This window comes from Tupaia chinensis, unplaced genomic scaffold, assembly GCF_000334495.1.
Source record: "Tupaia chinensis unplaced genomic scaffold, TupChi_1.0 Scaffold144168_1, whole genome shotgun sequence".
Taxonomy (NCBI): domain Eukaryota; kingdom Metazoa; phylum Chordata; class Mammalia; order Scandentia; family Tupaiidae; genus Tupaia; species Tupaia belangeri.
The window spans coordinates 675550-696112 of NW_006204024.1; the positions used below are offsets into that span (position 1 = coordinate 675550).

The 20563-nt window shown below is 45.3% G+C and overlaps 1 protein-coding gene across 14 annotated transcripts in view; it reads left to right on the forward strand.

Annotated features, from left to right (window-relative positions):
* Positions 1–20563, forward strand: part of FNBP1 (formin binding protein 1) — a 96031-nt gene that overhangs the window by 23148 nt on the left and 52320 nt on the right. For all 14 annotated transcript variants that reach the window (XM_027767299.1, XM_014583205.2, XM_014583206.2 and 11 more), the window contains exons 4-5: positions 6847–6909; positions 7324–7428. In XM_027767299.1, coding sequence (XP_027623100.1) covers positions 6847–6909; positions 7324–7428 — 168 coding nt within the window. The remainder of the gene's footprint in view (positions 1–6846; positions 6910–7323; positions 7429–20563) is intronic.

The window sequence follows — 20563 nt, forward strand, 5'->3', positions numbered from 1 at the left end:
CCTTCTCCTCCATTCTCCTCTTGGGATCTTGGGCACGCACGCACACGCGCCCGGCGTGAGTTTTAAGTCACCGGGTCCAGGACGCGAACCGCGGTCGACTACGTGGGAGTCCAGCGACATAGCCATTACACTAACTGCTGGTTCCCAAATCCTCTGCTAGCTTTTCATCACGGTGGTCCTGGTGGGGGAGACCGTCCACGCCGAGGGCCTGCCTCCTGCTGCCTCGTCCCCTTCTCAGTCCTCCTTGACCAGGCCACGCCCATTCACACTTGGAATCTGCGTCTGCTCTCCCACTGCTTGGAGGTGCGTCCCCAGTCACACCTGCGTTTGAGTCCCGTCCCTACTCGGATGTCCTCCCAGACTCCCTAGCTGAAAGAGCCACCTTCACGCACACCCGCTTCTTTATTTGCTCACCCTGTTTCGCTCACCACGGGGTCTACCGAGCCTCAGGAGGCCACAGCCTGTTTCATGCACCAGCCTCCCTCCTGGCTGGAGCAGCCCCCAGGGCGTGTGCGCAGGCGGTTAGCCGGGGGTGAATGAGCAGGTGAATGAGCGGCTGGAGTAGGCTGGAGAAGAGTTAGACCTTTCAGCCCAGAGGAAGGGTCCCTGTCCCAGACCTTCCCCCATCAGCTGGGCGCTGCCTGAGCCCCCTCACTGTGGGTTGGAAGGGGCCGCTTTGTGTCCTCGGAGGGATCAGGTGAGGGACTTGAGGAAGACGAGCGAAGCCGGGGCGCACTGCTGGCTGGGGTGCTGGCAGCACACGCTGACTTGAGAACACCGGGAGCAGCGAGCAGAGAGAGGAGGGGGAAACGGGTCTCCCCTCCGCTCAGGCCTGACCCTAGGCCGCAGGGAGTCGGTGTGCGGCGAAGCTCAGTGGTGGCATGGCGCCGGGAAGAAGGCATCGGAGGGGACTTGAAGCCAGCTTTGAGAAGAATCTGTACGATAAATGGACTTGGGGAAATAAACCTGGTGAAGAAAAGCGGAATGCATGTTCCGGTGTGACCGCTTCTGGCTTCTGGTGTGGGACGTCGGGGTGCAGGAAGGTCACCCACACAGGACTGAGGTTTCACTGCCGCCCCGTGTAGTCCCGTGAATACGTCCGCGCGTGCTCGGAGTTCAGCTAAGACGGGGCTCCGAGTCAGGCTAGAAGCTGCCGGTGTCCAGCCCGCGACACTGCGGGTTTCTGAGGCAGTCGCAGGGTTTATCACAGACGCGCTTTCTGGAAACCTCTTCTTTCTTTGCCCTTTTCCAGTCTTTGTGTTCCCTTGTTTTCATCTGTGGATCCTGGGTTTTATTTAAAATTCCAGATGGTTGACTGCTCTCAATTGAGTGTTTATTGTGATTTTCTACTTATTATTTTTTCCTTTTTTTGAAATGGTTATTCTCACGCTGATGCTATATTTTGCTTCTTAAATTTTATTTACCTTTATTTATTTATTTGACCAGACAGGGACAGAGAGAGAGAAAGTGAGAAAGCAAGCCACCAGGTGTAGGACTCAAACAGTGGTCGGCCATGTGGGGGTTCAGAGCTCTTGACCACCATGCCATCTGCCAGCCCCCATAGTTTGTTTGTTTGTTTATTTTCTTTTAATTGTAAATGGTTCCAGTCAGCTGGTGGTGTGGTTGAGGGCACTGGACCCCCACGTGGCCAATCACAGTTCGAGTCCTGGGCCTGGTGCCTTCCTTTCTCACTTTCCCTCTCTCTCTCTTTCACCCTGTCCCTCTCTGGTCAAATTGAAATAAGTAAATGAAGTTAAATAGAATAATTCTTTAATTCTTAGTAAAAGGAGGAGCTGTTGGACCCAGCTGCAGAAGGGGAAGGGTGGTGTCCTCCCTTTTTCTCTGTGGCCTGATTTCTTTCTTTTTTTTTTTTTTTAAGAATTATTATTTTATTTTACTTTATTTTGAAGTTGACGAGAGAGAGAGAGAGAGAGAGAGAGAAAATGCAAGTGAAAAGGCAAGCTGCCAGGTCCGGGACTTGAACCACGGTTAGCCATGTGGGAGTCCAGCCACCTTAACCACTATGCCACCTGCTGGCCCCTGTGGCCTGATTTCTTGTAGAATAGCAAACTCTTCTCGCCAGCCCTGTGGTGGTCATTTTTCTTTTACTCATCGCTTGCATACAATTGATTCTCTATTTTTCTTAGTTTCAGATACCCATGGTCATTCAGGTTTTTTTTTTCCCCCCCATAAAATGTTTTTTTTTTTCTTTAAAGAAAAAAACAAGAATTACTATATTTATTTATATTTGATCAGAGAGGGACAAACTGAGAGACAGAGGAGGAGAGTGAGAAAGCAAGTCTCCAGGTCCAGGGCTTGAACTGCAGTCGGCCATGTGGGAGTCCAGCACAGCACCCTTTAACCACCCCGCCACCTGCAGGCCTCCCAAAAAATGTTTTGAAAAATGATTTTTATCTGTACAGACTGGTGTACAACTAAAAAGTTGAAATGAAAGTAAATGAGTGTAATTGTCACCGCAGATATCATTAGGTATTTTTAAAAGTCTATGTTAATGTTGTAAAAAAAGCTAAAAGCATCTTATTACGGGAGAAGCGAGGCAGCATTTTTCTGGGTCTCTAGAGATGGCATTTCCCGTCTCTTTTCTGATAGAAGAAAAGAACCAAGATGACTTCATTCCAGGGCTCCAAAGAAGTACTTATTATCTTTGTCCCGAGAACAATTCCTCCTTAGTGAGAGCTGGGAGGCACGCTGTGTAGACACACACTTGCTCACTGTCCAGAGAAGAAGCTTTCTGCCATTGTTTGTTAATAAACAACAAATACATCTGGCCAGCTGGGCTACTTGTTTTACTTTGTAACTGTTCACATAGCTTTTCCGGCAGCCGACCCCGGCTTGGTCCCTCTGTGCACAGAGCACTTTCCTTCCTTCCTTAATTCCCATCACACAGCACAGAAAGTTTTGGGGGGGTGTTGTAGCAAAATATATTATGGGCAGACCCTGTCTATGAAAGATTGGATATTTTTCTTTTTCTTTTTTTTTGGAGAGGTTTTCACTATAGGGCACGTGCGCTCGCCAGACAGAGAGAGACAGAGAGACAGAAAGCGAGAAATCACCCCCCAGGGGGGATGGTCACGCCGCAATCCCTTTTCCTCCATTCTCCTCTCGGGATCTTGGGCACACATGCACACATGCCCAGCGTGAGTTTAAGCCGCCGGGTCCGAGATGTGAACCGCGGTCGACTACATGGGAGTCCAGCGACATAGCCATTACGCTAACTGCTGGTCCCAAAACTGGATATTTTCTTAAGCCACGTGAAATGAAAGGGTCGCAGTTGCGGTTTTCATATCATTGTTTAATAGTGGGGGTCGGTGACTGAGCACTCTGGGAGAAAGCTCCCCAGGAAAGGAACGGTTCTCACCGTGGAAGCATGGTCATTACTCATCATGTAAGGAGTGGGGACAGTTCACTACCTGTGTGTTGGATCAAAATCACCTCACTGCTTCCAAAGTATGACCCGTGTTTTTAAAGACTTGTCTTCAGGGCAGACAGACTCCTTTAAGGATGAAGTGGAGGCAGCTCTGTGGGCGCAGTGACCTCTGGGGCTGCCTGTGCTCCTCTGGCCCCGTTAGCAGCAGGGAGCTTTCGTTTTATTAAATCATCCTTTACCAGTTGCATGGAGAGAGTCTATACACCTCGGGTGCCGCTCTGAATTCGGTGCTGGGGTATACTGTTTGTTTTTGTGCCATCTCGGGCTCTCAAAGTCAGACTGGACAGTGGTGGTGTCCCTTCGGCCTGCTCGGTGTCTGGCAGTCGGAGCCACCAACAGGGACCTTCGGGACGAAAGGGGCCTCCGCCCGGGAGCCCAGTGTAGCCCAGGTGGTTTGAAATGGACCCTTTGTCTCTCCCAGGATTCGCCCCTGTTTTTCTGCCTCCCTGTCTGCCCGTCTCTTCTCCCTTGAGGATTTCCCTCTTTTCTTCCCTCCATTCTTTAAAGCGATGCCATATCTGCAGCTTTCAGAAAACCTGCTTGCTGTTCACGTGTCTTCCGAATTTCAACGTTTTCCTAACCATACCCTTAGCCCGACCCAGTTCTTCCACAACCTCGATCCTTCCTTTTTTATCCCAAGCCTTAGACTCCACATCCTATTTTTTTCCTCATGTCCATTATGAGAGAAGAATAATGAAGTCCCAAGTGGCTCCTCTTGGGGTCAAGGAGACCCGAAAATTACTGGGTGGGAAAAACTTGCTGCAAGGAGGCATTTGAAACAATGAAACACAACCTCAAGAGGGAGGCCAGAAAGCATTCTCTTATAAAGGAGCACTGTTCTTTAAAAAAAAAAATCTGGTTTTGCCTCCCTGGCCTTCCCCGTGGTCAGCCTGACCAGGGGAGGTGACAAGCTCTGCAGCTGTACGTAGGGGACCTCTGCAGTTCTGTCATTCGTCCCTCCTGGCACCCCTACTGCCAGTGCAGTTGGAAAACAAACACGCTCAACCCTGTCACTGAAGGAGGGTGGTTAACGAAGGGACATTTACCACACAGTGAAGTGCCTTCAGGACAAGCAGGAGGGGATGGTGAAGTGTCCTGGGGCCAGTCATGGTGGGAAACTACCACAGCCCCCAGGCCATGAAGGGCAAAGGGCCTTAGATGAGAACATCAGGGGTTAGTGGTGTCAAGAGGGGCCTTTGGCCCAGCCGACTGGCAGCTTGGGGAGGCTGCAGGTACAATGTCCTGCTCCCTGATCGTCCAGAACCTTTCTGGCAGATCTAATTAGAACCAGGAGGCATGAGAGCCCACTCATGTGGCCCATGTGGGTCGGCCTCTAGGGACACAGGACAGAGTGGAGAGTAGATCTGTGAAATTCCTGGGACGTCGAGCAAGCCAGCGATGTTGCAATAGGTTTTCATGTTGTTATAACAGAATACCTGAGACTGGGTAATTTATGAAGAACAAAGATTTGTTTTTCACAGTTCTGGAGGCTGGGAAGTCCAAGGTCCAGGCGAGGGCCCTGGGCTGTGTCATCCTGCAGCAGAACGTGGAAGGCAAGCGTGTTCAAGAGAGCAAGAAGCGAGAGAGGGCGAGCTTGCTGTTAGGACGAGCCCACGGGGGTTAGCTAACTCCCGAGGTAGGAGATTAATCCGCTCACGACCGAGGCAGCTCTCGGTAGCCCACCTCCCGGCACTGCTGCTCTGGGATTTAGTTTCCAGCACGAGCCTGGCCATGCTCGAGTCAGAGCACCAGGTGACCTCATCAGTCCCCTGGCTTAACCACCATTCCATGCTGAGTCTCAAGTGGATCTTCAGTGCTGACTCCTCTGACCTCAGACTCACGCATCCACCAACACGTTAGACTCTACCTGAGGGTCTCAGAGAAATACCAACCTTAACACTTCTGAAGCCACGTTAACTTCCCTCCTCAGACCGCTCCTCTCCGCCTTCCTTCTCCTTCCAGTTGTTAAAACCAACAACCACGGTATCACTCAGGACCTCTTGGTATCTCACCTCTGATCCCATGCCCCAGAGAATCCTGGTGGTTTGATGGTCAGGACACCCAGACCCTGCCCCTGCTCCCTGTCACCTGCATCTGAGCTGCTACCACCTGTCCAAGTCCCTGTCATCGGCCTCATACATGGGCCTTCACCACCTCTATGCTCAGAGCCATCCGCTGGTTTCAGCTTGTCATAAAACCTACAAGACCCTTCACAATCTCCCCATCTTCTCGGACCTCAGCTCTTAGCATTCTCCTTGAGGCCTAGTCTGTCCAGCTCCCTGGTGTCCTTGCTGGTTCACACCAGACAGGTGCCTGCCTCGGGGCCTTTGTGGGTAGCAAGAAGGTGAATTCATCTTTACACTGAAAAAGATAAAGAACATCTGTCCGTACAAGGCTTTTACATAAATGTTTGTAGCAACATTACCCATAGCAGTCCAAATGAGGAACAACCCAGGTGGCTTTCAGCTGCTGAATACTGTGGTACAACCACCTGGTGTGACATCAGCAGTGAAAGGAATGACGTGCTGAAACCCGTGACAGCACAGACGCTGAGCCATGCTAAGTGAACACCGTGAGCACGGCAGCTAGGCCAGCCGCCCCAGTCTGCGTATCCTGCGTGATTCCTTAGGAAGCGTCCAGAATAGGCAGGTCTGCAGAGGCGGGAAGTACAGGGTGGCCTGAGGCTAGGGCCTGGCCTGCACTGGAGAGTTTGGAGGGTGGCGGCTAAGAGGTACAGGGTGATGGAATGTTCCAACCTTGGTAATGGTGATGGTGGCATTTGGTGACGCTACTAAAATCTACTGGATCCGTGCATCTTAGACTGGTGAATCACCTAGAATGTGAGTTATATCTCAAGTTAAAAAGATGATGGAAGTGATAGAGATTAGAATTTTCATCGTAGGGCTTCTGCACCACTAAAGAGACAGAGAGGGGGAAAGTAAGCAGTCACCCTTCCCCTGCCCCAGTCACCCACCACCCCCCGCCCACACTGCAATCCCTTCCCCTCCATTCTCCTGGGATTTGGGGCAAGCACACACACGTCTGGCAGGAGTTTCAAACTGCCAAGTCCAGGACTTGAACTGTGGTCAGTTATGTGAGAATCAAGTGCCTTAACCACCACGCCACCTGCTGGTCCAGTGATTGCTATATTAATAAAGCATTCCTGTGATTTTTGCAAGTGTTTATGTAAGTCTGTGAAGTCCGCGTTACTGTAGCGGAGGTCTTAAAGGGGACTCTGTGCTTGTCTTCACTTCCCTCCATTGCATTCGCTCACTTCTTCGGCCTGCATATGAAGATGTTTGTTATTCAAAGGTGGTTTACATGGAGGAAGAGTGTTCTCTCCTGTCCATGTGAGCAAGTGGGGGTTCCTGATCACCGGCGTGTCTTCCCCTTTCCAGAACTTCCACGACGGACGGAAAGCTCAGCAGCACATAGAGACCTGCTGGAAACAGCTCGAATCCGTGAGTGGAAAACGGCTAAAGAATTGTCTTCATAGATGTTTCTCTTTTGAATTTACTTGCAATCTGAATTAATTCGTAAGTTAAAAGCATACAAACAAAACACTAATGACATATTCTTTGTAGATTTTTCTCATTTAAATTTAATTTGTTTCTAGAACCATATCAAAAGCAAACTCTTGAGCCAAAACAGTTCAAGTAGGGTGTTTTTTTCCGAATGTCATACGGAAGGCAAAGATTAGATAGTCTTGATGGAAATAAATGCAGATTTAAAAATAACTTCCAGAAATGACGACATAATGACAATGGGAGAGAGACAGCTTACTGGGGAGTTTAGATGAAATTCCATCTCCACATGGAAGTCGCACGGTTTCATAAATAATTATTTTCTTTGCCACTATCTTTCTCTGATTGTAGAGCAAACGGCGATTCGAGCGGGATTGCAAGGAGGCTGACCGAGCACAGCAGTACTTCGAGAAGATGGACGCTGACATTAATGTGACAAAAGCAGATGTGGAAAAGGTGAGCTGAGGTCCCCAAGTCCCTCTTTCATTTCCCCAGGCTGCCCTCCTGGACTGTCCCACCAGCTTCCCCTTTCTGATGCAGCCACAGAAGGGGATTGTTTTCATTTTGTGTCAGCTGCAGTGGAGGCCCGGAGCTGCAGCAGGGGGACCCTGCAGTGTGAGGGTCTGAGGAGTTCGGTCAGCAGGCTCGTAGCCTGGAGACCTGACCAGTAGCTCCTCGGCGGGTGTTGAGGGGTGATGCGCTTCCTTTCTTAATGGCTTTTCAAAGAGAAAGTCCATTTCTGGAGAGCAGGAGCAGGCGCCATCTGGAAGAGTGTGGCCTTTATAATGTTGCCTTTAAAAAGATAAGGAGCCTCTCGCTGCTGGCCCGACTTCTGATGGATGCAGTCAGCCCGTAACAGCGAGGCCGCAGTGGAAGGCCTCCATTTTCAAGTCCCCTCAAAAGCTTTTCTCTAAATGGCTTGTCTTGGCATTGAGGAATATTATAAAGCCTGCACTGTGTCTTCTTGTGGTTCAATATGTTTTTCTTCCCTAGAAGCAGAGTTTTCTTTTTGTAAAAGCCATCAGTAAATACAGTGTAAACAAAGTTAGGCAGTTACATAAGGGTACTCATTCATTGCTGCCTGGGGCTACTTGGAGGAGGGGGAACCCTGTGTTTGCAAAGATTTCTTTCCATCTGCCAGGTTGTTTGGAGAGGAGTGTAGCTGGGAAATGCAGAGAATTAGTGTCTGCCAGACTCTGCCAAATGACTTAGGACTAGGTATCCACAGCCCATCTTCAAAAAGTCCGTGGAAAAATGTGTATTATGGTAAAGCCGCATGGATTTCCAATTTTTGCATCAAAATAAATTCTTACTTTAATTCTGCTTTTCCATGAACTTGTTGAAGTTCCCTCAACTTAGTATGCCTTTCTCTAAAATTACTTAATATGTTAAAATACATCTTTTTCAGGGAGTAAGGGGGAAGGAATCAAGGGAAGACACATTTAGGCTTAACACAAATGTATAATTCTTCATCAAGTATTTTATTTTTCTAAATACAAGATCGGAATGATTTTTACTTATTTAAAGATGAGGGGGTTGTAAGTTACTGGTTAGGTGATCTGGATCCCACATTGCTGACAGTGGTCTGAATCCCAGCCCCAGCGATTTGATAACACACCAGGTGCGTGTGCGTGTGTGCCCCAAATCCTGACAAGATGAAGACACTGACGAGAAGGGACTATGGCATGACCATACTCACCTGGGGAGTGTTTTCTCCCTCTCCCTTTCTCTCTCTCTGTCTGTCTTTCTCTGGTGAGCATGTGTACTCTCTGGAGACTAAAAAAGAAAAGATTAAAACGAAAAGACTTTGGGCTAGCCAAGTAGAATGATGGTTAAGGCAGCTGGATGCAGTATGGCCAACTACGTGGTTCTGGTCCTTGACCCAGTGGCTTTTAAAACACACCATGTGTGTGTGTGTGTGTGTGTGTGTGTGTGTGTGTGTGTGTGTATGTGCCCAAAGTCCTGGGAGAATGGAGGAAAAGGGATCGTGGTGTGGCCATCCCCACAGGGTGTGATTTCTCACTTTCTCTCTCCCTGTCACTCTCCAGCGAGTCCACATGCCCTATAGCAAATTAAATAAATAAATAAAAACAAAGATCTAAAAAAAATAAATAAACAGATTTTTTTAAAAAAATTACTCTTATGGCTTTTTCTTATAAAAGCTATTCATCAGGACCAGCAAATGGTGTAATGATTACGTCGCTGGATTCCCATGTAGTCGACCATGGTTCAAGTCCCAGACTCGGTGGCTTAAAACTCACGCCGGGGTCATGTGCATGTATGCCCAAAATCCTGAGAAGAAAATGGAGGAGAAGGGATTGCAGCATGGCCATCCCCCCTGGGGGGTGATTTCTCTCTTCCTATCTGTCTCTCTGGCAAGCACTTATACCCTATAGCAAAAAATCTCTCTTAAAAAAATGGTTAGTGCTCATTGTAGAAATAGCTGAAATATCAACAACTGAAAGAAGTGGGGTGGGGTCTAAAAATTCAGTTATTGGGACCGGTAAGTGGCATGGTGGCTCAGGGTACTTGGACTCCCACATGGCCAACCAGGGTCTGAGTACTGGACCTGGTGGCTTTGCTTTCTCACTTTCTCTCTCTCTCTTTCTATCCCTCTCTGGTCAAATTAAAATAAATAAATAAAGTTAAATAAAATAATTATTTTAAAATATCCAATTACTGTTAGTGCCTTGGTAGGTGACTTTTGGAGCCTTCTTTTTAAGAATTGCACGCTGTGTCTGTAGAGCGCAGCGCAGAGGGGAAGGCACCCCTGCTTGTCTGCAGCTGGGGCTTGACGAGGGGCTCACTGGTGCCCGGTCCCCACTGCGCCCTGCATCCTCTTCCCTCCCCACGGGTAAGCTGCACCCTGAATTTGCTTACTCTTCCCCTTGCTGGTCGCCATAGCTTTTTTACCCCGTGTATGTATTGCCGATTAGTGTGTTTTATCATTCTGTCTCCTTTCACTTTAATATAAACAAAATCTTACTTTCATTCATTTTCTTCCCATTTACTTTTTTTCACTCAACACTATGTTTTTGGGACTTAATTCATGGGGAGGCTAGAAGATAGGACTTTTAGAAATCAATGTTCGAGTCAGATGCTTTCCTAAACTATCTTTTCATATCAGTTTGGGTTTTTCTATAGCTAGAAATGATAGTTTTATTTCTCCTCTTCTGAACTTTATGCTTTTTATTGAATTTTTTTATCATATCCTGCTGGGTATGACTTTGACATTGTGAACTTCCTTATCTTGATGTCCACTGCGAAGAGAGGGTTCAGATGTTATCCCAGTAAGAGTGATCTTCGGGCCGCTGGTGGTGCCGTGCTCGGGGCTACTCCGTGACGCTGGATCCACGGGAGATCGCGGGTCCAAGTCCCCTCTGCCTGTACTCGCCTGCAGGCTGGGGAGGGGATGGCACCATGGGAGACTCCTGTCTTCCTCCCCTCTCTGTCTCTCACACTCAGGAAAAAAAGAAAGAAACTTAACAATAAATACTTTTAATATGCCTTAAATTGGGTTAAAGAATTTTCTTTTCTTTCCTATTTTGCCAGCAGGGCTTTTTTCTCTTTTAAGCTTGACTTGATACTGAATATCATTGCATATTTTTCCTGCCTCCTTTACTTTATTGATGTGGTAAACTACATCAATCGATTTCTGTACATGGGACTAAGTTAGAGTTTCTGTGACAGACAACTGGATTATGATGGATTTTATTTTTATATATAGATTAATTTGTTTGGTTAATATTTTACTCAAGAGTTCTTTAATTCGGGAGCCAGCAGTTAGCGTAATGGCTATGTCGCTGGACTCCCACGTAGTTGACCGCGGTTTGTGTCCCGGACCCGGTGGCTTAAAACTCACGCCAGGCGCGTGTGCATGCGTGCCCAAGATCCCGAGAGGAGAATGGAGGAGAAGGGATTGCGGCGTGGCCATCCCCCCTGGGGGGTGATTTCTCGCTTTCTGTCTCTCTGTCTCTGTCTGTCTGGCGAGCGCACGTGCCCTATAGCAAAAAGCCTCTCAAAAAAAAAAAATGGATTTAAAATTTTTTGCACCAAAACAAATTTGTACTTACTTCCATTTTCTCATAAGAATTTTAAAGTTTCTTAATATTATTTCAGAAAAAAAAAAAAAAGAGCAAACACTCCAAAACTCTTAAGTAAAGCAAAGCAGACAGAAAGGAAAGTTGTAGTTCAGTTTCAACTACATGGGAGTCCAGCGACATAGCCATTACGCTAACTGCTGGTCCCAATCGATACATTTTTTTCATAATACACTTTTTCTATGGAAGTTTTTTCTTTTCTCTTCTTTTCTTTTTTTTTTTTTTTTGCCATAGGGTACATGTGCTCACTGAAGAGCGAGAGAGAGACAGAGACAGAGAGAAGGAAAGTGAGAAATCAGCCCCCAGGGAAGTTGCCACATTGCAGTCCCTTCTCCTCCATTCTTGTCTCTGGACTTTGGGCATGTACACATGCACCCAGAGTGATTTTTCAGGCCACTGGTCTGGGACTCAAACCATACACTCCAAGCGATTTTTCTTTCTTCCTTTTTAAAAAACATTTATTTATTTATCTATTTATTTGTTGTGATTTTCAGGCCGCCAGGTCTGGGACTCAAGCCATGTGGGAGTCCAGCGCCTCAAACACCATGTCACCTGCCAGCCCCCCAAGTGATTTTTTTAAGGCACCAGGTCTGGGACTCGAACCACAGTAGGCTCTGTGGGAATCCAGTGCCTTAACCACCACACCACCTGCTGGCGGCTACACAGACTTTTTGAAGACCCCTTATACATATAAGATGAAATGAACTATTCTTGAAATGTGTTGAATACTTTATTTATTTCTTTCATGACTGAGAGAAAGCGAGAACCCCACAAGGTCTCACTCCCACCCACTCCCAGCTCAGTGTCCTAAAGTGTGGGCACGTTGTACCCTGCACACTCAGCAAGTCCTCAGACTCGAACACGGAACCTCTCATGTGGGTCAGCCTTGCAGAGCGTTGGGTTCTGCTGCTATGCCACCCTCCAACCCTTCAAAACATCCTTGTGGGAAAGTTTCTAACTACTCGTTCAGTTTTCTATTGGCCACTTCCGGGCTGATCCTGATGGGTCCTATTTTTGTAACAATATATCCATTTCATCATAAATTTTCCAATCATTTCCCCATTTCAGTCTTGGAAGAAGGTACAGGTCATGGAGGAACACGTGAGGTCCCAGGCATACCAAGTGTGGGTGTGAGTGTGTCCCCGGGATGCCACGTGTAGGACCGAGGCCTAGGTTAGAGTGGTTCTCTGAACCACCTGCGCATGTGCATGCGTGCCCAAGTCCTGACGGGATGAAGAACGGAAGGGAAAGGGATTGCGGCATGCCGGCACCATGCCGGGAGGTGCTCTCCCTCTCTGGCTCTCCCTTCTCTCCCTCTCTCTCTAGCGAGTGCATCTGCCCTTTGACAATTAAAATGATGAAGGTGGGTTCTCCGGGGAGCAGGCATGGCCAGGGTTCTCTGCCAAGCTAGCTCTGTGTTGGTCTAACTGAGGGTTTGAGGTTGCCCGTGTTCTGTGAGTCCCGGCTTTTCGTGGTTTGGAAATGATCGGGATGGCTTTTCCTTTGCTTTTCCTCTCTCAGCTCAGATCCCTGGCAGTTAGCAAAAGAGCAATTGCTGGATCCACAGGGGATTGTGGGACTTTGGACAGGCACTGCTGGGTGGAATTGCTGCCTTCAACTTCTTGGATATCCCTGAGATACAGTGTTTTTTCCTTATACTGCGAGCATCATTTCGTTATTTTTATGAAAATGCTATTTGCCTCTTCCCCGAGGATATGATAAATTACTGGATCCAGGCATCATAAACATCAAAGCTATAGAGCAGTGTGTAAACATGGAAATTCTTAAGTTACTTTGCTTTCAATGTGACTTGAAATGTAATTTCACAGAACACGCAGTTTAACTGTTTCAGCAGCTCCTCGTTGTCTGTGAAGCCTTACCTCTACTGAGGACCAGCTACATGAAGGAAATGTTTCCGTTACTGTTATCTGATGTAATATCCCATTATGATTCCTGACAGCCTTTGAATCTAATATAAATCTCCCCTCTCAGTTTCCGCACGATTGAATGACCTAATTGTATTCTAAGTCACTCAGCCATCGCCCTTCTTCCAGCATCAGTACGGGCCTCTGTTTTCAAAGCTGTCTTAAGTGCAGGGTGGGCGTCCTATATTGCATTTTGTGCTGGATGAGATGACCAGTGTGCATTATAAGCATGCCTGACATTTTCTAAATTACTTAGGCTCTGGGTAGGAGCCCAATTCTTCTTTCCTTTGTGAAGATTTAAATGTCCCACCTAGGGATTCGAACCAGCTCCTTTCCCACATGGGTCCAGTTGTGTTACCACTGCACCACTACCTGGCCCCAATATGTGGGTGATCTTTTAATTTTAAGATTTTTATTTTTTCAGTTCAAATACTGATGTGCAATTAGAAAAGGCCTAGACAACCAGAAATGGAAGGGTTTCTAAGTCACGTGTTTATAAGGCTCCCACGTAGGAGACTGGAGAGCTCAGCCTCTCTGCCGCCTTGCGAGCCAGCACCGTCAGTACGGACCTGGCCCCAGAGGACGGTCCTCACTGTCATCTCCAACAGCTAAGCCCTTCATGGGTCTCAACTCTTTGTTGTGGATTTGTAGGGTAGTTTGTGGAAAAGTGGGTAACAGTCAACAGTTGAGGCTTGATATAGTTTGGAGATTGTTTTTTAAAGTTAATTAGAATGTTAGGTAACCAAGACCAACAGGTGGCATGGTGGTTAAGGCGCTAGAATTCCCACACGGTCAACCGCAGTTCAAGTACCGGACCCTGGTGGCTTGCTTTCCTATTCTTCCTCTCTGTCTTTCTCTAGCAAAATCCATGTGAAAATAATAATAATAAATAAATAAAATACTTCTTTAAAAAAAAAAAAGAATGTTAGGTAACCATTAATTTATTTTATGAAAATGTTTGCAGCAAGTTTTTTGTTGTTTTTGGCTGCTAGTTTGCTGCTTCTAAGTACAGTTTTCATCCAACTAAATTCTGAATTTGTCTGTTTCCATTTTCACAGTCTTCTAAGTGAGTTATCCCAAACTTTTTTTTTTTTTTTTGATTTAAAGGAATTCTGATGGGATGATTACTTCATAGTTTTGTTCTTTTTTAAAGAATTAACTCAATGGAATTCCTAGATTGCAGAGTGCCCACATTCGCCATTGGCTCTTCGCTGGCAAGGTCTGGGGGTGGCATAGATATCGACATTTAGTCGCGGGATCCTAAACTTGGAGAAATTCGCCTTACGTTTTCTCCCAAATGCTCAGTTTACTGAATTGTAAAATTTCCCCTGTGCCCTCCGAAAACTTTGAAGTGGCATTTTTGGTGACAAGGACTTTAAAATCAGAGTTTGTCTGTCACCCTGCTTCAGGCCAGGAGCAATGCTAGACAGGCACGGCTGAGAGGCCGCCCCTAATCTCCAGTTCTGAGAGTACCGCGGTTGGCCGAGTGGGGTATTGAAGAGGTTATCAAAATGAAAGGAATGTGAACTAATATTTCTGAACAGAGAGAACAGTGTTTTCTAAATGCATGCATTAAACCGAGTTCATCCATGTCAGGCAATGAATAATTCCCTTTCTCTAATTCGCCCTCGCCTTGTGACTGTTCGCTCTTACATAACTTCGAAATGCAAAATAGGATATTGTTTAACAGAGACTACAGTTAGTGGTTACAAACAGCTGCAGACTTTGTTAGTTGAGTTCAAGTTATGTTGTTTAAACTCCACCATCAGTTTTTTCTTTTTCTTATAGGTCTAGTTTATGTGACTTATATGACTCTTTCACTGCTCGTGTCTCAATTTATGGGCAGTTCTTTCAAAAGCGAGTGGGGCTTCTTCCTCTAAATTCGTTGCCGTTCTGAGTTGTCGAGCCGGAGAGTTCTCTGTAGAGTGTGAGCGGTTCCCCTATTTCTAACTTAATCATGTGTTGTTGTTATATAACCTGATTTGAGGAACTGTTTTAAGGGTTAAATTAAATTAAAACGCTGACCGTAAGGGCTGAATAGCATCTCAGTCTATTTGAGAGTTCACATTCCATTTTCGTATGATAGTATGACTTCTAGAAATCCGTGGCTGGGGAATGTTATTAGCTTCTTAACTCGGTTGAGCTGTTGGAAAAGTCATGACACATTTTTGCATAGACAAGCATGAAAAGTATGTCATGACTTTTCTGACACCCAATACATAGATGTCCATGTTGAGTCATTTCTGAAATAAGGTAGAATTCCAAGAAGGAAGCAAGAAAAGGTAAGATCTTCTGCTTTAAATTATAATTAAAAGTGCATGTGCTTTTTGTGTCATAAATAATAGAATATTTTAAACAGAAAGATGAAATCATTTGAGGAATCTGTGCCCGTTCTAAGCAAGAATGAAGGGATTTACTTTGAATGATCATCTCAGGAAACACGAAAGGTAGTTAGGACGTTTTCTTTCGTTGAAGTCCGTGCCCTGGCTCTGGGAAGCATGGGCAGGACAACCTCGGTTCTGTTCTGACTGAAGCCTGCTGAGTGGTGAGTGTTCAGTTCTCTTACCATTTGGGGAAACAGCCTCTCACAAGAAACTCCCTTAGTTATTGTACGTATAAGGAGCGGTCCTGTTAAATTTCTCCCTCGCTGTTGCTGGAACTACTCATGTGACATCTTTACTGAATATGTTAATATGGTTAGTACTTTCCCCAAGCTTCTGTTTTATGTGAAATGTCTGACTCTAGTTGTCTGAAGGATTTGTTCCCTGGAACAGTTTAGAAAACACATTTTTTAAAAAAAGAGGAAGCGGTTAGTATGAACACAGGAAATACATTTTGCAACTGCAGCTTAATCTCTTAAAGTATAAAATGCTTCTTATTTCAAACAAGAAAAAAATAGAGAATTAAAAAGGCAATATAAAAAATGGATATTATTGCCATAGCTATTCTTTTATAAGTAGATCATGTCTAAATCAAAGTTTCTCCAAAAGGCACCAAGTCTCTTGTTTCTCGCTATCACATAAAAGTCATCTCTGTGGAGTTTTATTTACTCCTAAAGGCATAACTATTAACAAGCCTGTAAATTAATGTGCAAAGTAGAGCAAATTAAGATATTATGGCCTGGGACTAGGGATGGTGTAATGGTTACGTCTCTGGACTCCCACGAAGTTAACTATGATTCGAGTCCCAGACTCAGCTGCTTAAAAGTCACACCGGGTGTGTATGCTTGCGTGCCCAAAATCCTGAGAGGAGACTGGAGGAGGAGGGATTGCGGCATGACCATCCCCCCAGCGGGAGATTTCTCGCTTTCTGTCTCTCTGGAGAGTGCACGTGCCCTGTAGCAAAAAATCTGTCTTTAAAAAAAAAAAGATGCTAGGTTCATTGCGTGGAGGTTAGGGCACTGAATCCCACATGGCCAGCCATGCAGTTTAAGTACTGGACCCTGCAGCTTGAAAATCAGGCCAGGCACATGTCCCAAAATCCCAAGAGGAGACTGGAGAAGGGATTGCAGTGTGGTCGTCCCCTGGAGGGTGATTTCTCACTTTCCTCCTCTTTCTCACCCTCCCTGTCTCTCTGGCTAGCACATGTACCCTATGAGGAAAAAAAAAAAATCTAGACTATTCTTGTACCCTCCACCTGAAGATAGAAGTGAATGTCTTGAGACATTTGTGTGCATTGTGTATGGGTGTGTATGTGTTTAGCTGTGTGTAGCTGCAGGTGCCTACCACTTACGAAGTGCCCGGCCTGTTCTAACGGCTCTCATATGCCAAGTCATCTAATAATGTATTTTACTTTCACGGACAGTAAATAGCCTGGCCCATGGCCACGAACTTACTTCTGATCTTGATATTACTTAGAAGTGGGTTCAAATCTTCTTTCCACCTTTTGCTAATGGTAGGCGTAAGGCAGTTAACTTCATCTGAGTCAGTTTCCTGTCTGTAAAATGAAGATTCGATTGTGTACCGCAAGAGCTGGTTGTGAGGTTTCAGTGTTACGTGATGTGTGTCAAGTGTTGGCCTGTTTTTGGGCTGCTCTTACTTGGTTGATGCTATGATTGTCACATCTGTTTTGCCTGCTCGTGTCCTTCTGGTTCCTTTCTCCTCAGGCCCTCCCCTGCAGTCTACTGTTTGTTGAGTATTTTTTGAATACTCTAGGCATCTAGGTGTCGAACAGGGATAACGCCGATAGAGTCGTCACAGGTGCGCGATGAGGGCCGCAATGAGCCGGACAGTGAGGAAAACGTGAGTCAGTGGAGAATGAGACGGAGTAGGCTAAGTGGCGCACCCGGGTGTGTGGTGAAACCATCTCAACTATAGCAGTTAACAGGTGATAAGGTGCCTTGTAAATGAGACCTCCTGGCCCCGTGGTCAGCCGCCACCAGGAGCTTAGATGGTGCTCGGGATCCTGTACCTGTACACGGTCTGTGTAACTAGAAGTTTGAGGGATAAGTTTGAAGGAGGAATTGGGACTGGAAGAATGGGTTAGAGCGAGAGCTGCTGAGGTGGGCAGAGCTTCACGTAGGACCTGAGGGAGACGCGTGACTGCTGCTGACCTTCCTGAAAGGACAGGGGCTCGTAAGATCTGGCTGGAGAGGAGAGGTGGGAACAGTTTGTGAAGGATATTAACATCCAGCTGACAGGATGGAGACCCCAATGAAGTGAAACTCTGTTTCTCAATAAGCTTACATTAGAAAAGAGGTTTATATTTTGCAGAGGGTTTTTAATCCCCTCTACTATTATTTTATAGATAAAAAGGAGGAAGGTATAACATGTTGAATTTCCATTAACCTCGAGTGGCCCAGCTGGGTAAGGTCGAAGCTTGTTTCTTCACTCGAAGTTTAGTGTTCCTGCCAGCCTACCATATGACTTTACTACTGGATTGTATTAAATCACCTCCTTACTGTTAGTCACAGAACTCTTGTCTACCAAACTAGACAGGTGATAGATGTTTGTCAAGCTGGTGGGTTGAGGTGAGATGACAAATGGCACTTAGCACGAGGTCTCAGTATCAGGACCAATAAGGAGAGAGGGGTACTGGACTGGACTCGGAAGCACAACTCCTATGCAAGGGAGGCAGCTGTTACTCACCATCCATCACATGGCTGTAGCCTGTGGTAATGCAGACCAAGGGTTGTGACTTCTTAAACTTTCACTCCTTTCTTCCTAGATAATAGTTTGTCTTAACTTTTTTTCCATTAGCATTTGTAACTGGTAAATTCTCTTTATTGGTCTGGAATGTCTTTATTTTATTCTCACTCTAGTGTGTTAGTTTAGCTAGATATAGAATTCTAGGCTGACAATTATGTCTTCAAAATATGTAGAAAATATTATTCCATTATTTTCCATTGTTGATTATTCCTCTTGGAAACTTGCTGTTTCATTCATTACATTACTTTATAGATATTTAACTTTCTCTCTAGTTATTAAGACCTTCTCTTTACTTTCTGTGTTCTGTGACAATCCTGTGGTATTTTAGAATATATACTTTTTAAATTTACTCTGCTTGAAGAACTTAGCATTTGTTTCAAAACACAGGGAAGCTCTCAGGCATTAGCTTCTCAAATATTACCTGTTATTAATATTGTTGTTTCTTGGGCTTACACTAGAACTTCTTATTCTGCTCCCCAGACATCTTAACTTTTCTTTGATATATTCCATTTTTTAAATGTCTATATACTACATTTTGTGTAGCTTTTTAAAAAATTGTTTGTTTAATTCCATGTGTTATTATTGCTATTATTATTTGTTTAATTTGACCACAGAGTGAGAGGAAGGGAAAGGGAGAAAGCAAGCTCCCAGGTCCAGGACTCAAACTGCAGTCAGCCATGTGAGAATCCAACACCTTTAACCACCACACTACCTGCTGGCCCTTCTTGGCCTGCTGTAACTTTCTCAGCTACTTCATGAATTATCTTCAATTATTGTCATTTATCTCATCTGCTAAGTTTTTCAATTCCCATTGACTGCATTTTTTCATTTCTAGAGGTTCCATTTGTTTCTTTTTCAGATACACCTGATCTTTATTTCTATTATCTTCTTATTTTCTTGTGCTTTCCATTGCTTCTTTCATTTTCTTAATTGCTTTAAATGCTCATGTTTTATTTCGATTTTTTTCCGAATTGTTCTTTTAGCTCAAGTTCTGGTGGTGATCATTCTTCTCTCTGTTATGTCAGTTCTCATGGTGGTTTATTTTATTGTGTATTTATTATTCTTACTTCCCCTTTTGTATGAGCACATCTTCAACAGAGATTGCTATTTCTCTGGGATCGCTGTAAAAGCAGGACTGTGGAGGTATCCTGCCAGCCAGGTATTTCTGCCAGACAAGTGGAGCTGATTTCCATGTTAATTTCTTGGCTCAGGGATTCTTGCACCATCTGTATAGTATGTGCAGGCTTAAGGTGTTGTGTTTTAGAGGACATAACCTGGGACCTAAACAAGCTTCTTTGCCATTTTCTCTGGTTACAGGAAGTCTTGCTAGACATTGCCTCGCTTAAAAAATAAAACAGATGAAACTAACACTGAGGTTACAGTGGAGGAAGAGGCTCGGTCTTGGTGGCACAGGTGACAGCCTTCTAAACTGTAGTGCTTGAAGCTGCATGGCCAACCAAGGGCTGGGTCCCATGTTGAGCTGAAAACATATGGAGTAGATGCACACCCAAACTCCTGTCCAGTTGAGGATCTAGGAGAAGGGGATCACTGTGACTATACCCTGTTGAGGGTGCCTCTCTCCCTCCCTTTCTTGGGTGCACACACACATTTTCTCCTTATAGGTTGGTCATATAGCCTAGTAGTTAAGGGAGCCAGATCCTACATGGCCAGCCACAGTTTGAATCCCGTCCCCCATGGCTTAAAAACCATGGTGTGTGTGTGTGTGCGTGCGTGCCTGTGCCCCAAATCACAACAGGATGGGGAAATGAAGGAAAAGTGGTTGCAGTGTGACCATGTGCCATTGGGCCTGCTTTGTCCCTCTCCCTCCCCGTCTCTCTGGGTCTGTTTTTCTCTAGCAAGCACATTGTGCCCTCTTACAATTAAAAATAAATAACTATAAATACACTTAAAAAGTAAAAAAATAAAATGGAGGAAGGGCCTGTAGCATGATCTCTTGAGTTATTGCTAGATAACAAGGTAAGATTTGTAGTACTAAACATTCTTGATTAAATATCTATTGTGACTTGGAGATTAAGGATGAACCCAACACCAAACACTCTGGATTTTTTCAGAAATAGAAGCATGATACTTCGTTTATTTCCCTGGTTTGTATAACATGGCTACATTTTTACTCTACCAAGAAACCCATTTTTCTAGAACTGCACTTATAAAGTACTTTAACTATTGGCTATCCTTCGCAGTAACTCCAAAGCAACAAAGAATAGCGATCATTGGACGTTAACTTTTAGGCAGAATCAAGGCTGCTACGTTCAGCCCTACATAAAGCCTTACAAGTGCCACGTACTGAGGTGAGGTTGTTTATTTTTTTATTATTTATTTATTTATTTTTGGAGAGGTTTTCACTATAGGGCGCGTGCGCTCGCCAGACAGAGAGACAGAAAGCGAGAAATCACCCCCT